The sequence below is a fragment of the Salminus brasiliensis genome, chromosome 1, assembly GCF_030463535.1.
Source record: "Salminus brasiliensis chromosome 1, fSalBra1.hap2, whole genome shotgun sequence".
Lineage (NCBI taxonomy): Eukaryota > Metazoa > Chordata > Actinopteri > Characiformes > Bryconidae > Salminus > Salminus brasiliensis.
In genome coordinates this window covers 73,431,960-73,449,070 of record NC_132878.1, presented here as the reverse complement: position 1 = coordinate 73,449,070, position 17,111 = coordinate 73,431,960, and the positions used below count along the sequence as shown (strand labels likewise).

The following is a 17,111-nucleotide window of genomic DNA, read 5'->3' as shown; positions in this document are numbered from 1 at the left end:
ATTTTGTATGCACTTATCAACACAGGTAGCCTTTGTGTCCACCTTTAAGATAGCATTGTGTCCCCTTAAAGTGTTCCCAAATCCTACTTCAGAAGTATTGACTTTCCACTGATATTCCTTGTTTATCCGGTCAAGGCCAAACAGCAAGTAATGGCCGTGTAATTGGATCAGATATCAGATCCCACTGGAGGCCGTGCCGCATCTTATCGGTCCAAAATCTCTGCTTTTTTTGCAGTTCCAATGCACTGGCAAAGGAACCTGTACGTTACAGTCCTCCTTCTTGGACGCTTTTGGATATATTTTTTGAAGAATGGCTTCTGCCTCGAGCATAAGACGCAAAAATGCATTTGTATGCCTCACAAGCGAAGGAAAAGACAACCGTCTACAGGCTCACAGCTCGCGGCTATGCAAAAAGTACATTTTGACAGTGCTTGGAGCTTCTTCAGGTGGAATAAAGGAACAACACAGGTGCTCTTTCTGAGCAGATCTGTCACACAGCGGTAAGAAAGTAACATTTTTCTGTTTACAACCCAGGACGTCTGAATGGAAAAAGAAATGCAGCTCTGCGACATTACTGAACACCTCAGTGCTCTTCTAGGAAAACACTAAGCAATTCATTCTGCTCGGAGACCATGCATTACATGACATCAGATTTGTAAAATTTGTTTGCACCGAAGAAAACAATCTTTTGCATTCCTGCTTAGTCGACTTAATGATTCATTAAAAATAGCCTTGATATTTCTCCACTTCAGATATAGTTGTCTCCATATAGTCCAGATAGGGAAACTAAACTGCAAAAGCAGGCTCTTTTGAGTTCCTCTCATTTATAATGTTGCCGGAAACCTGCATATTCACATATTCACATGCAGCGCCTAATACTTTAATAATGTCTTAAGCAGTGTTTCAGCCAATACTGCTTTTTGAATAAGGCATAATACACGAGAGCCAGTCAGAATTGCTGGATGGACTGTTTTTGGCAAAGAAACACAAATATTAAAACATACAAAAAAACTGAACTAAATTTTTAGGAAAATGGTATGTACCCTTTAAATGCTCTCAACTGTTTTACACTGACACACCCTTCTCTTCTGTTCTGAGTCTTTAACAGTCCCTTTTTCCACCTGTTTGGTTTTTGAGAGACAAAAAATGAAGTGTGAGAAATCCATTAAAGAAGTAATCAAATTTGCATTAGCAGGTGATTCACTGAAGGCTTATGTAGGCCTTTGTAAAACAGGCCATGTTGCACATCATTATCTCAGAGAGGATTTAGTCACACCTCCTCAAAACACACAGCGCAGAGCACACAGATTCTCACTACAACTACAGCAAAACCCTTTAATCTTCCCTGCTTTTGTCATTTTCCCCGTAGTGCTAAACAAGGCACAGAAGCTAAAAGCTAACAACCTGGCACTCACTGCTGTGTGTGTGTGTGTGTGTGTGTGTGTGTGAGTGCAGGTGCTGGAGGCTGGTCTCCTCTGGACAGTGACCATTACCAGTGGCTGCAGGTGGACCTGGGCAGCCGAAAACAGGTTACAGCCATTGCCACCCAAGGTCGATACAGCAGCTCCGATTGGATCACACGCTACCGGCTGCTTTACAGTGACACGGGCAGGAACTGGAAACCGTACCATCAGGATGGAAACATATGGGTAAATACTGCTCTGTAACACTGATCAGGCTTGCTTTGGGGGCTTTTTTACTTCACGATGACTGTTGATGTACAGACCACTGTCTTATATAAATATAGCCATGACATATTTGATTTCTGACCTTTCAGCTTCTTTAGTTTTAGCACTGCCACTACAGAGCTAATGTGGCTAATAGGTAATGGAAACGTAAACCTCTCTTCAAGGGCATAGTGGAAGGTTAGATTTGCGTAACTGAGAACAGAGGCATTATTGAAGGAGGAGACTTGTTGAAATCTGGAAATACCCAACATAGTTTGCTGTATTATGGCAAATCAGCTTCTTAGCAAACTCAAAGCCAAATCAGACTCAGAACCATGGATGCAGGGGGGTTGATATTGAGGGAAGTAAAGGGAACCAACATCAGTGGGCAGCAGCCTTCATTCAGCAATTTATACAAAAAAATAGATGAACTAGAAAAAACATATTCTTATAAAATCAATATATAAGAAGAATATATATATATATATATACATATGAAAAAAAAATGAAGATAAACTTTTAGGATTTTCTGATACACATTAATTATAGAACTTCAGGTCTAATGCCTACATGCTTTTTCCCCACTGCATGTCCCTGCATGTGGCTATAAATATTTGTGCAGAATACCTCAGTAACAACGAATATAAAGATAAACTGCTTTGCACCCGAATGATCTCCCATAAAATCAAAATGGCATGTCCGTTTCCATTACTTATGGATTAATGTCCTTACGGAATGTCACTTGTCTATTAGATTTAGAAGATCTAAAGTAAATGCTCTATGTACCACACTTGCACTGTGGTCTGCTGTGGTCAGGTTGCACAGTAGTTATTATCATGCAATCTGACCACAGCAGACCACAGTGCAAGTAGACACATTTCCTTGTATGTTTTTTACTATGCTACAAAAAGTGAATTGTGTTTAGCCGCAGATCATAACAAATCTTTCTTTAGCTGTTTAACCCCTCCAGCCCTCTTGAAAAATCTTAGTACTGATTACAAACTTCCGTTACTTCTTGGCTGGGTAATTTTGCAACTGGAGCGCCAGTTATCCCTTACGTTTTATAGCCATTTTAAAACATTTTAACAACCAAATCATCTGTGAAAAACTATAATATTTACAAAGTTTCTTTGCTGATATTGGCTTAAAAGAGTAACAGGATTGAAAGTAACATGGCTAAGTTTTTTTGTAGTGTCGAATGAACAAATACACAAAATGCATCAGTGCTAATTCTGTAAGGACATTAAGGAGTCCCTAATGTTTTACTTCATCTTCTGGAGATTCAGCTGTATATAACTTCAGGCAACTTCAGTCACCCAGCAACATTAGCCTTAGACTTCAGACACCAAACATGCCTCTGCTAATCGATTTAATGTTGACGTACTTTCAGTTTTTCCCTGTCTCATGTTCTTAACTTAGCCCATGCCTTTTTTTCTGCTACATTGGGCATTGGGATAATGCCTGCTGTAATGCTAATGGGTCTGTTCTTCAAAGCCAACGTGACAAAGTTTTTAGCAAGGACAGCTGAAGATCATGGAGTCAGGCTGCTGTCCTGATTTTTAGCATGAAGCCTTAATCAAGGCAAAGCAATCAGAGGGGCTCTAAAAGTGACTGTGAGGAGGTTGAGGAAGGTGATTTGGGGCTTAGCTGACAGGGAACAGCAGCACTACCATCTCTGCCTGAGGCCAAAAGAGGTGGGGGCGGCTTTTGCTGCTGAGCAAGTGATCTGCTCCTGTTTTAGCTCTTCTCCACAACCTATTAAAGGTTTAGTTCAGTGAAACATCAAATTTAAACAATTTTCTCTCTACAGCAAGTCAGCGGTCAGTCAGCCAAGACATGTTCGGTATGTGAAGTTTGCTTCTTTAGTTTTGCAGTGGAGCACAAGGATAATGTAGATAGCAAGCGATGCTAATTGCATGCCTGTTTGCCCCCCAAGGGGGGAATTCATGGCTTAAGGGTTAAAGAAGGGGGCTTGGGACTAAGACATCTGTTTTCATCCCCTGGAATAGTGGGAAGTGCCCTTGAGCAAAGGACCTAAACCTCAGCTGATGTCCAGGTACTGAGGTGTTAGGCCACTGTTCTGTGTGTGTGTATCTGTGTGAATATAGTGCCCATAGTGTTGGTGTGCTGTAATTGCTCACTGGTATCACAGGTTAGATTAAATGCAGCTCATTTAAATGTTATATATTACCTTAAATATAGTAAACTTTCTTATAGTACCTCAAACATTCTACAAAAATAAGAAATAATAACTTTAGAACAATGATTTTATTATTGTTGTTGTTGTTATTAAATTAAAATGATTAGCAAAATCTATTTATTTAGCATTAAAAAACTATAACACAACCACAAAATGACTATTAAAGATTGCCCACTTGTCATAAGAAATACCATATAATAATAATCCAGATTATCATGTCCAATCTGGCAACCCTGAGCAGGCTGCTGGTGCTGTTTTCCATGTCAGTGGTGCTGAAGTGAGCACAGGGGAAACATATATATTTTTAAATGATTCTATTTTTTTATGTCACATTGCTTACATTTCAAATGCTTCACATGACGCATGTGCAAATAAGTTATGATAGATACAGTCATAATAATAAACACAAAAACACAAACACAAAAAACAAACATACCCAACCCGCAACCTTCCCAAGAATGCTGCATATAAGGGGTGGGTGTACTGAGTAGATTTTGCCTAACTTCAGTCTCCTTTGAGTATTAAGGGGCTCCAGATCTTGTTATATAAATTAAGTTTATCCTTCAGAATAAACCTAATTTTCTCCAAATGTACTGTGTTTGTCATTTCTACAATCCACTGCTTAAGTGAAGGTACTTTGCTTTTTTCCAGAAATTAAGTTTTTTAGCAGTAATTAAACTATCGGATACCAGCTGTCACTGAGCTGAAGGGAGCTCCAATAAAATTGTAGATATACCAAATATGATCAGAACTGGGTCTGGCTCCAGGTGTACAGTTAACATATCGGATAAGGCTGCAAAAATGTAAATCCAAAATGTATGAATCTTAGGACATGATTGTGAGAAAGGGTGGCTTCTGTTGACTGACATTTATCACACACACACACATATATATATATATATATATATATATATATATATATATATATATATATATATATATATATATATATATGCAGTCTTACATTGGAATAATGTAGTCTGTGCAATATTTTTATCCGAATAAAACAGTGCCTGGCATTAACAGAGCAAGAATGTATATGTTTAAGACCAGCTTCCCAATCAGAAATTTCCATACTCAATTCTTCTTCCCGTGCATTTTTGACACAGAGGAAACATTTAACCTCTTTTTAACCAGCATCTTAAAAGCCTAAGACAGCTTGCTAATCAGCACACTCTCATTTACTTGGTAGTGAGCATGCTAGCGTCTTCATTAGACTGTACTGGACCATTAAAGATTAAAGTTATTGCCTCACATTAGAGCTTAAATACAGTTTGATGGTAACAGTCTCTTATTAGCTGCAGTGTGGACTATTGCATATCGGATATCACTGTGGCCATGAGCTATCTGCTTTGACCGGAAAGAACTGAACTTGACATGCATAGACATTTTTCTGTCCACTGTTTATGAGTGACGTTCACACTGGCTGATTTCTTGTTCCCTTCAAATGCCCATCCACTGCATAGTACTGGAGATTCACTAGCATTTAGCTTGTTTCCTGTCACTGTTAAGAACAGATTCACAGAGGCACAGTTTCATTGAAAGTGGCTCAAGTATTGGTTATTCTAATAGATTTTCCATGTTTTATTGAATCTCTTTAGTTTAGTAACATTTCTGATGCAGTTATTGTTATCTATAGGATAGGATGGGTAAATTACATTACATTGGTGATTACATGGGTGTAGCTACAAACAGCAGTAGCAGCTATCCTGATGCCGGAGTTTAGTTAGCATGCTTATGCTGTGTCAGAATTCACATAATCGGATTTATGAGATCTTACTGAACAACTCCACACATTTTGGTGTGTGTAATGATTTTTAGGCATGCAGTCAGTCCAGGGTGCTCATTAGTAAGGTTTAGGATGTGTCCCAATATTTTTTGAGGATGAAGTATGTAGTATGGATAAAAAAGTTGAGTATGCTCAGATATTCAAGATGCATATTTTGAGTGTGGTTACAATGGACACTATTAATGCTATGTGAAATGTCAAGGGAGGAGCTTTATATGGCTCTGTAAGGAGATCTTACAGTGATGTGTGCAGTCATAGCAACACCTCATCGCTTCCATCCATCAAAAAATGGATGAATATGCACATATTTCCATGTACTACCTGACAAACTCACCCTATAAGGATTAGTACATAGCCTATACCCTATAGTGAAAGTGTATAGTATTGAATTGGGATGCAGTCTTCAGCTTTCGTTACTTGTTGCATTTATCCTCGTAGCTGTCAAGTAGCAAACTTGTCTTGGCTGATTTACAAGCTATTTCCTTGAACGGATGTGTGCTTTTTTTTTTTTTTTTTTTTTTTGATCGTTTGTCGTTTATCGACTGTCCTCTCAGTCCCACACCTTGTCTTTTGTATTCGTTTTTCAATTGCTTTGCATTACAGAGACAGCTGCATTTGTTAGTGCTGTCATGTTGCCTGTAAAGAAAGGTGTGATTAAGGTAGAATTGAGCTTCTGCTGCATCTAAAGCCATTATTAGCGTGGAAGGTGTTACTAAAGTCATGTTGGAACTTGAGAAGGTGTGGAGATGCCTCAGATTTATCAGTCATGTGTGTAATCAGCTTCGTTGCTGGCTTTGGTTGCATTCTTTTGGCACCGGCGGGGGACGTCTCCTCCCTTCTACTCCTCTGTCTTCGGGGCTTTGTTTAAAGCAAGTTAAATGAGCCCGTGATGATGAGAGCCGAGCCAGGCGGAGCACACTCTTTTTTTTCTGATCGGATCCCAATAGATGCTGCCTGCATCAAACAAATGAATAGCGAAATACCTTTTCAAACCTCTGAAGGTTTTCATAAGAAAGAGACTAATTTACTTTTTTAAAGCTCTCAGCCGTGTCCTAGTAAATCAGCTACCTGGCTTTCTGCTCCGTGTCCTTGTGAAAAAGGAGGAATCAGACATGAGATTAGAAAACAATGAAAGGTTGTTGTTTTTTTTTCCTTTCCAAGAGATGCTCAAAGTGATCTCAATTTCCGGACCACAGCAGCAGCACTGCCGGTTAATACAATGGAAGAGAAGTACCTCTTACGTATAAAAAAAGACAGTAGAGATTCTCTGGCATGGACAATGATTACATAAAAGTCCTCATGCTAGGGGCTCAATTACAGTTGTTTTAGTATTAAATAAGCAATGAATAGACCAGACTTTACGTAACACCCTGAGGACACACGCCATTAGAATAAGAGAGTCAACTTTCCAGTCACATACATGGCCAGGGTTCTGCCTTGCATGGTGCATTCTCAATATTAAAGTATTTCTATATTATATAGCTGTATGTGTGTTTAATTGCATAGAGAGTTACACAACAAATGACACTGACTTTCTATTTACCTGTCAATCATCATCGACAGGCCCTAATCTGCTCTCATCTCCTTTTTTCCATTTTTGCATATAAACATTGGACTTTATTTTTCATTAAACAAGGCTGTACACATAACTTAAATTAACATAACATAAATTCAGATTATGTTTAAGGAAACATTTGTCTATGTAACTTGTGTGTTAAGACTTACTACATAACTTGACTTGTTTTAATTATTTGAAAATCACAACATGCTTTTGTTAAGGCTAGTTAAGGCTGTTAAAAATGTATTTTATCTCATTAAAAAGGAGGTCACACACCCAATTTCTTTGGCTCATTTGTTTCAGTAACACTAAGGCTGCATTCACACAGCAGGTAAAGTGGCCCAGATCTGATTTTCTCACCAAATCTCATTTTTTAGGCTGTTCAAACTGTATTTTTAATGTGACCTATTTTCAACAGTTCATTCTCCTTTACTGATGCACAAGCACAAAAGAGCAATGCTTCACATGAGGTTTGGTTTCATCTTTGCCAGCATCACAGGAGCCCACAAGGAGTCCCAGTGGCTGACAGCTGGGCTTGAATGTGTTCAAGCTTGCAGTAAAAAGGACACGTTGTTCGAACACAGCCACTTCTTTGGTTTGTATCCTTGGTTTCTTTAAACTTTGTTTTTTCTTTTTTAAGTTTTTAATTTTTCTTTGACACTGCAGCCATGTCCTCCTGTGGCCACGTCCGGACATTTCTTTAGAAATATCTTCAAACGCTTAGCCTTTATGTTCAGCCTTTCTGTCCAGAACATTTTTTTTTCTAAATATTTTTTAGTTTTGGTATTCATGAGGGTTATATTTTGACATTTTTTAGATGTTTATGTTTATGTTATGTTATGTTATTTTTCTTGGCCCTTTTATACTGTATAGTGTGGCTTTGCGCATCAGAAACAACAACGTAGTCACTTTTCCAACCTTTCTTTTTCCATTAAAATTAGACATGCTAAGGACAGGATTCCTTAGACTGTCCCCAGAGTAATTCATCACTCCAGTGACCATGATTCCACAGTTCAGTGGCAGTGCGCTGATGGTCTGTATAGTGCATGGTCATCTTCAGCTTGTGCACAGCTGCTCTGCCATGAAAAAAATTCCCTGAACTGAGTACAGTGCGGTGCTGTTATCTGTTTGGGGCACATAAGGTGAAGTGGACGTGGCCAAAACGTAACGGATGATTTAAGGTTGTGGCATTTTGCCAAATAATGCCTGTTAGAGTTAGGCAGATGATTAAATTAGATGAGGGAGGTTAGTGTAGGAATCATGGGGGAATATATATTAGGTTTCTTAGTATTTTACCTACTATTTTATCTACTAAGATTAAGAAATGCATAGATGGATCACTTAATGTAGCATGATCAATTTCCAAACTGTCCCTATCCTAAAGAATTAGACAGGCTAATTTGTTACTGTGCTTTTACTCGTATATGTAAAAGAGATCTGTTCTGATTGACTGTCCTGTATTGTGACTCATTCAGAAAGCAGTCTGGTCTGAATGAATCCTTGTAACTTTTGTTCGAGTGGGCGGAGCTAGATGTCATAAGAATAATGAATGTAAATTTTTGTTTCTCAGTGGTTCCATACAGCAGTTTCCATATATGTATATTTACATACTACAGCTACATCTCCTTTATTTCTGGACAGTTCTTTCTCTGACCTTTCCCATAACATTTGCTCTTCACATCGTACACAATAGGGCACATAGTGTTTACTTTTCATGTTTGGTACTGTTCCCCCTTTTTTTCCAATAAAAAAGAAAGTATGCATAAATTCAGTGTATGACTTTTTTGATTGTGTATGATTTGATGTGTTGCAGCAGGTTCTTTCAGGAGAGAATTAGGAAACCTCTGTGAATAGATTATTCTCCCCAACCCTCTTGTTTAATTAGTCTAACTTGGTTAGCTTAAGTGAATGAAGGACAGAAAGAGTGTGTGCACACACTTTTGCTAAACACCAGTTGTACACCATTTATCACAAACTGACAAGCTGTCACAATTTGTTATGAATTTTATCACCTCCTTTGTTGCTGTAATGCAGTCGTGCGCCATCCAAGCCGCAACTGCATTGGCCGCCGTATTATATTTGCCCTGCTGTGATTCCACACTGTCAGTCAGGTGTGATGGATGATAAATGGAGCCTCTGTGAGATGTGTTTGCTCTTGATCTGTGCTCGGATGTGACATCAGGCATGGATCAGAGTTTAGAATTTATGGCATGTCAGTTTCTTTTCTCCTTTAGTGCTTCAGTCTTACAGTGGAAGGTGCACTTCAGTCCACACTGTGCTATTTATTCCCTTCTCATGTTGGCGTGTCACTCAACAAGTGGAGGAATACACCAATATGTGCATATTTTACAGCTTATTTTACACTGGACTAGTCCTAGCCTGTAGGGGCCTGGTACCTACATGACATGAGGCTTTGAGTGTATGAATTGCCCCACCAGCACAGCTGCAGGGGTCATTATGTTACACAGGGTGACTGTCCAGGACAGGACTCTGGACATTAGACTGTCCCCAGAGTAATTCATCACTCCAGTGACCATGTTTCCACAGCTCCAGAGTCCAGTGGCAGCACGCTGATGGTCTGTATAGAGCATGGTGATCTTTAGCTTGTGCACAGCTGCTCTACCATGGAAAATATTCCATGAATTCTATGCATTGGGTGCAGTGCAGTGCTTTTTGGGGCATGGAAGGTCTGTATTTGTATTCAGAGTTGAACAAGAAGTGGACGTGGGCAAAAACATGAAGTTTATTAATAATTTACCCCTTCCTGTAGTTGTCATCTTTTTACAGAAACTAATTGTGCTTATACATATACAGAGTGAGAGGTCAGATGAGTTTAAATATGCTGTATTTGGTAAATCCATAACAAGTAAAAGTATTATTTTGTAGCCATAATAGTATCTTCGGTTTCAGTGCATGCATGTGCATGGATGCACCATGTTGTTCTTTGCCTCCTATAAGAAGTCACTTTGTGTGTGTGAGTTTGTAGAGGTACACACTCTGGACTAATATCTGGACTGGACTAACTTTAATCGTGGGTGAATGTTCTGTGATTTGGGTTTCTATAGCGTGTGTGTATTAGCATTAGGGTTAGACTCGATGCGGCTCCACACTGCAGACTCTTACTAAGCTCTTTTATTTACCTTCTGAGAACGCTCTGCAAATGCTCCTGGGGCAGTGGTGGCTCAACTATTAGAGCACTGGGCTATTGATGACAGGGTTGTGTCATCAATAGGGCCCAATCAAGGGCACACTGTTGGGCCCTTGAGCAAGGCTCCTCACTCTCTCTGCTCCCCAGGTGCCACACTGCATGGATAAGTTCAAGGCATGGCAAATATAGTTGTCCTGTCTTTTTACTCTCTGCTGCAGGCTGGGAATAGTGTCATGTGTTATTGGTGCCTTGAGGACACCAGATGGTGCTCTGAACACTGTGGTTAAAACAAAGACTCGGAGCTGGATTGGGATTAAAATAGACAATACCCAATCCATTAAAATATGCCTGGATCAACCCTGATCCCAAGCCACTGGATCGGATCAGGACATCCCCCAATAACAGTAATAGAGAAATTTTAGATCCTTCTAAAAAGCATTTTTATTGTTTAATTGCTGTGTCTGTGGCAATTAATTAGAAGGAGTGTCCACATACTTTTTATTCAAATAAATTAAATCAACTGTAGAATTTGTATGCTTTTCCATACAGACCTAGTATTCCTTACTTTATTCCCCTACTATTTTTCATTCACATTTCTAAAACTGAGAAATGATCACACAATATAGCCGTGTGAAACTTCAATCATGTGATGTTTCCATGGCGACAGTTCAAGTCTGAATTCCAGATGACCAGAAACGTGATCAAAACGTGAGCGCACCAATCCTAGCACCAACTCCGGGTCTAATTGAGTCATGGAGGAATGAAAGCTACTTATTACGTTTGATGCATAATTTAAAATAACATTATTGGCCTTTCACATGTTTCATACACCAGAGAGCTGCCACTCAGTGAGAGTTAAATACCATGCTTGAACAAGGGCAGCCTGAACTCACACCCTTTACCCCACTGAGCTTAATGAGGAAGAGACTTTGAGACTTTGGCTTTTGTGCTTGTATTCTCTCTATTCACAAAGCCAAATCTTACAGTGTATATTTTTCAGCCAGCCAAGCAGGAAATATTTCATAAGCATTGGTATACACTGATGAAGTCCTGCTCTCCTCTTCAAGGCTTGTGGGGGGGTGGGGGGGTCATTAGTGCCTGAGGGCAGTTATAATAAAGGTTACCTGACTGGGCTGAACTAACAGAAGGGCTGCTGTGGCACAAGTTACTGAAATGCATAGCGTTAGACCAGTCAGTGTGTCCATGCTCACCCCTGTCCACCACAGAAAGTGCCTACAGTGGACACACAAGCATCAGAACTGCACCTTGGAGCGATGGAAGAGGTTGGCCTGGTCCGATGAGTCCTGTTTTCTTTTTTGGTGCACAAGCCAGATGCATCCTGCCTAGATTCATAGCAACATTTTCTAAAACCTATTCAACCTAGCAACCCATGCTATAAACGAATGCAATCGCAATCGTGCAGAGCATGGATTGGTAAATTACAATTGGTCGCAGAGAGAACATCTGTGCATTAGTAATACTAATGCTATTAATACAGTAATACAGAGCTCCTCTATGGCTGCGTCTGAATACCTAAATGACACTCCCTTTCCTTGCTGTGTCTGTGTCCTGAACTTTGCCCGATCTGATAGCCATGTGGAACCTCATGCTAGTCAGCTATGGCAGTTAAAGCAGCATTATGTGAGAATTGGCATTTCTTGCTCCTAGGCTCCCCCTGCAGTTGGAAGTGTAAGTCATGCTTTGAGCCACCTCTAAAGGACATGCACTACACAAGTGTTTCTGGACAAGCTGAAACATAGATCCGGTGTCTCAAGTGAAAGAAGCAGGTGGACTTATGTGGTGGAGTACTATTAAAGGATGGGTGAGTATGCTGCGCTAACCAATAAGAGTCCCTGGGCAAGACTCCTAACACTACATTGGTCCACCTCTGTAATACAAGTAACCTTGTAAACCGCTCTAGATAAGAGCGTCAGCTAAATTCTATGAATGTACTTTTTTATTACAAATCACTGGAGTATCGTGGTGAGTTTGAAGCTGGTATTTTAAGGTACAAATAATACATACTGCTGCTTTAATTTACTGAGACCATGAGCTACATATCAGGCAAAACCAGCGTAAGCAGAGGAGAAAGACATTTGGACACACGCTGTTGTGTGTTGAGATGTTTTTTGCTGCTGCTTGTTTCCTGCTCTCATGCTGTGATGTCAGAGAAATCCTGTGGATATAATGCTAGCTAGCAGCTAAGTAAAATGTGGAGGTAGAGTAGAAAAGATGTGAAGTTATCACTTGCATTTCTGAAATGATGACAACACCAACAACAGCTGCCACATTTCAGTCCAGCAAATCAGTTTTGAGACCCATTCCAAGATTTTATTTCCTCATCCTTTAGCATCCTTTCACATCTGCAGAGGCCTTTCTGCTCTTTAATGTGGAATATAAAGTTAGCTGTTCTCTCAAATGGCGGTGAAGTTTTTAGGGGTCCATTAGTTTTGAACTAGTGATCTTGAAGCTTTTCATAAACATAACATTCACCTGCAGTTGTGGTATGTGTGTTGCACCGTTTGCTGAACGTTGATCCAAAAGAGTGGGTTTGAGTATTGTTTCATTTCTGAGAAATGTAAGGTACACCATGGAATCCATTCAGGTGGCTAAGTCTCTTTCAAACATAATATTTCGGTTATATATCCCTTTTTGATTGACCACAGAAAGAAGATGCCAGGTGAGTTCATTCCTCCTGATCCCCAACTGTGACTTGCAATGTTGAGGTAACATGGCAGATGTCACATTTATTACAAGAGCAGGCTTGGAGCTCGGTTCCCCTGAGACTTGGCATTTCTCTGGGCCTGTTTCGCTCTGGAGAGGATGCAGCTATTCGTTTCTGATCCCTCTGGCTTGCTAATACAGTGCCTCTGCACGTTGCATCAAATCAAATATCAGGGTTTGCTTTATTTCTTTGTTGACTGAGGCTCCTCTTTATATCCGCTCATCTGCTTTCCTTTGGCAGGGTGTTGAATAGAATAGGCTTGCAGTTTATGGTGGGATGCTCATAGTTGGATAACCATTGGAAGTCAGCAGTAACGGACATGTGGTGTATTATAGCATGAAATATTTCTCGCTCATAGTTCAAGTAGCACCTTGTGTGTGTAAGAGAACATATTTTATTAGGATTTGAATTTGATGGAGAGTTGTTTGACAATTGTAAAACTAATCCTTAATATTTTGCCATGTTAGTTTTTTCCCTAGGAAGTGAACTGAAGTAAAAACACAGTGATATCACTCAATAACCATATTAGCATGTCTGGTTTTAAAACCTGTTAATGAATAGGCTTAGATTTTTGTTATATTGTAACTGTGAATTAGATACAAAAATCAAGGGTATTAAAGGAGTTTATTCTGCTTTTATTGGTGTAACTGTCTCCGCTGTCCAGAGAAGGCTTTCTACTACTATACATATATAGGGTTACCCTCAGAGTATATATTTATATATATTTTTTTTTTTATTCCATGTTAACCAGAACAAAGAGGAACTAGAAAAAATGGATAGTTTGACCACGCCGTAGTGGGCTTTCTTTGGGCAGAGGGAGTGAAACCTGCAGAAATTTATAGTCGATTGCTGGCTCAGAAAATAGAACCATGAATGGAAACAAAAGGTTTGAGTGAAGAGAAAGATTTAAGGCAGTAACTAGTAAAGGTTGTTCTTGTCGCCCATCAACATCGCGCACACAAGAACACATCGTCAGGGGGCAAGGAATGACCGTGCATGTCCTCATCCAGCAGCAGCCACAGTAGTCTATGACCGTCTTCCACATCCGCCTTACAGCCCAGATCTGGGGCTGACTGATTATCACATCTTCATTCCACTGAGCAGAGTTACCTCTGAGGATGAAGGAAAGGAAGTGGTGCTCAGCTGGCTTGGGGAGCAGCCGAAAAGCGTCTTCTCTGTAGAAATGCAGAATCTGGCCAAATGATACAGCAAATGCGTTGACTTGCATGGGGACTGTGTGGAAATTTGATCTGTTCAGTAGAGGGGGCAGAATGAAGATTGTGGTACTTTGTGATGGTAGAGATCTCAACAATGGCTCATAACAACTCAACAAAAGACCACATAAATTGGTAATGTAATTATTATTTTTACATTTTCTTTACATTTGTTGTAGAGAATGCTAGCCTGGTCATAGGAATCGGCCTATTATGTTAGGATCAAGCTCACAGTGGGGAATTTTGGCATTTTGCAGCAACTATCCAGATCAACCGCAGACATCAGCTTACTAGGAGACATTAAATTACCATATTCTCACTGTCTTGCAAAAGACTTGTATCTCCATTTTTGCTGTTTTTTCTTTAAGTCTGAAAGTTGTTAATTACACTGTGTCAGAATTCCATGATGAATTGACCAGTAGAACTTGACTCCTTCTCCTTCTCCTGTTAAGGTGTCATTTTGGAATGTTTTTTGTCTGATGGCGACGATATTCTTCACTTCACACTGTGACAAAGAACAATAGGATAAACTGCACCAATTTACAATAAATGTCATTAGTTTTTGATCAACAATCACAATAAATAAGTAGTTTATGAACGGCAGGCTGTGATTTTCAGGTAAAAGTCAATTTATTCCATGAACAGCAAATTGGTTTTAAACAGATTGGTGCATTCATGCAGAGTTCAGTTGAGTTCAGTGTGCGGTCCTGGGTATTTTTAGAATATTTTATAGCTGTGAACATGGCTCACCCAGTCAGATTTTAGAAGCAGAACTATCCATTTTATAATAGAAATTCATTGCATCCTGCCACAGTACAAAGCTTAAACTCAGCCTGTGCACCCGTCCTTATTTCCCAGCACACACGCATGCAAAAGTGAAAAAGAGACTTTTATACGCTGCCGATGTGGCCATTTTATGCATCAGCCAGACATTTAGTGGCGATTTGTCCCCCTCCTCACCATATCTACCCCCCCCCCCCTTTGGAGTGTGACCTGTTCAGGCTTTTTTCTTGAAGTACTTTTGCTGAGAATTGAATTTTGATGGAGCCTCCGGGAGGCTCATACATTACTGATACTGCTCTCACCCCTGCAGTCAGCACTGAATGAGCTTCAAAAAAGCGTCCTCTTGTCCTAAATGAAGGCCATGGCCGAGTTCCTACACTTGCACTCTTAAAGCCCTGCAGTACTGCAGTCGTACACGCTCCACAGTGACGGAGAGAACACCACTTTGATTAATTTTCTGAAATGCGCACAGGGCCGTGCGGAAGTCCCTGCTCCGCTCCTACTCCGCTTCTGCTGAGCTGGATAAAGCGGCTAGGGCAGTTTGCTTTGAGCAATGCAGCGTACACAATAAAGGCCCCATGCCATTCAGTTGAGGTTTGCTTAGGATTTTTAACTGAGCATAGTTAAAGGCTTTATATATATTTAATTCAATACACTTTTAAAAACCTGTGTTTCAAATAATATAATATATGATCTGCACTATATGTCCTAATGTTTGTGGACACCCCCGTCTAATGAATGCATTCAGGCACCCATTGTTGACAGAGAGGTGCAAATGCATACACCCAGCTCGTCTAGTCCCTGTAGAAAAGCACTGCCAGTAGAATAGCACTCTCTGGAGCAGATAAACACGAACCTTTTGGCACCATGCCCAATGCCAGGTGTGAGCTAGAGGGGTGTAAAAGCTGAGCTGTGGAGCAGTGGAACTGTGTCCTCTGGAATGATGGTGCTCCATCCACTACTTCTGGCATGAGTTGGGGTAGAGGTGGGGTGTGATCATCCATCATTCTGACCTCACTAGCTGACGCTGAATGTAAATCAGTCCTCCCAGCAATTCACCAAAATTTAATAGAAAGCCTTCTTCCCTGCATAGTAGACAGTTACTTTAACAGTAGCAGAACAGTAAACTCTTATATACTTGATTTTAGAAGAAACCATGAATGAGCAGGGGAGCAGATGGACTTGAGCCTCTCTCTCTCTCTCTCTCTCTCTCTCTCTCTCTCTCTCTCTCTCTCTCTCTCTCACATTCACAAACACTTGTGGGTTGTTGGTACAGTGGAGGCTCTGAAAGGAAGTGGAGCTCCACTCTGCTGCTGCTGGTTTGATCCATTCACACAATGGTCAAAAGTACAGATACTTTTAGACAATGGCATACCTAATAAACAATAAAGAAATTACATATATAAAATTGACCTATAGTGTACACTGCTGCAAGACAGGTTGCAAAATGCAAGAGATTAATGTGTAATGTGAGGGCAAGTCTTGAGTTACAGTTACATGCACAACTATGCAGCATCATCCTATACATACAGTGGGGAAAAAAAGTATTTAGTCAGTCACCAATTGTGCAAGTTCTCCCACTTAAAAAGATGAGAGAGGCCTGTAATTGACATCATAGGTAGACCTCAACTATGAGAGACAAAATGAGAAAAAAAAATCAGAAAATCACATTGTCTGATTTTTAAAGACATTATTTGCAAATAACGGTGGAAACTAAGTATTTGGTCACCTACAAACAAGCAAGATTTCTGGCTGTCACAGACCTGTAACTTCTTTAAGAGGCTTCTCTGTCCTCCACTCATTACCTGTATTAATGGCACCTGTTTGAACTCGTTAACAGTATAAAAGACACCTGCCCACAACCTCAAACAGTCACACTCCAAACTCCACTATGGTGAAGACCAAAGAGCTGTCGAAGGACACCAGAAACAAAATTGTAGACCTGCACCAGGCTGGGAAGACTGAATCTGCAATAGGCAAGCAGCTGGGTGTGAAGAAATCTACTGTGGGAGCTATAATCAGAAAAT

General features: G+C 40.1%; 1 protein-coding gene across 1 annotated transcript in view; it reads left to right on the top strand.

Moving 5' to 3' along the window:
* cntnap2a (contactin associated protein 2a) overlaps positions 1-17,111 on the top strand; it is a 514,884-nt gene that overhangs the window by 209,056 nt on the left and 288,717 nt on the right. Inside the window, exon 3 of the mRNA XM_072688821.1 lies at positions 1,456-1,649. Within this exon, the coding sequence (XP_072544922.1) occupies positions 1,456-1,649 (194 nt within the window). The remainder of the gene's footprint in view (positions 1-1,455; positions 1,650-17,111) is intronic.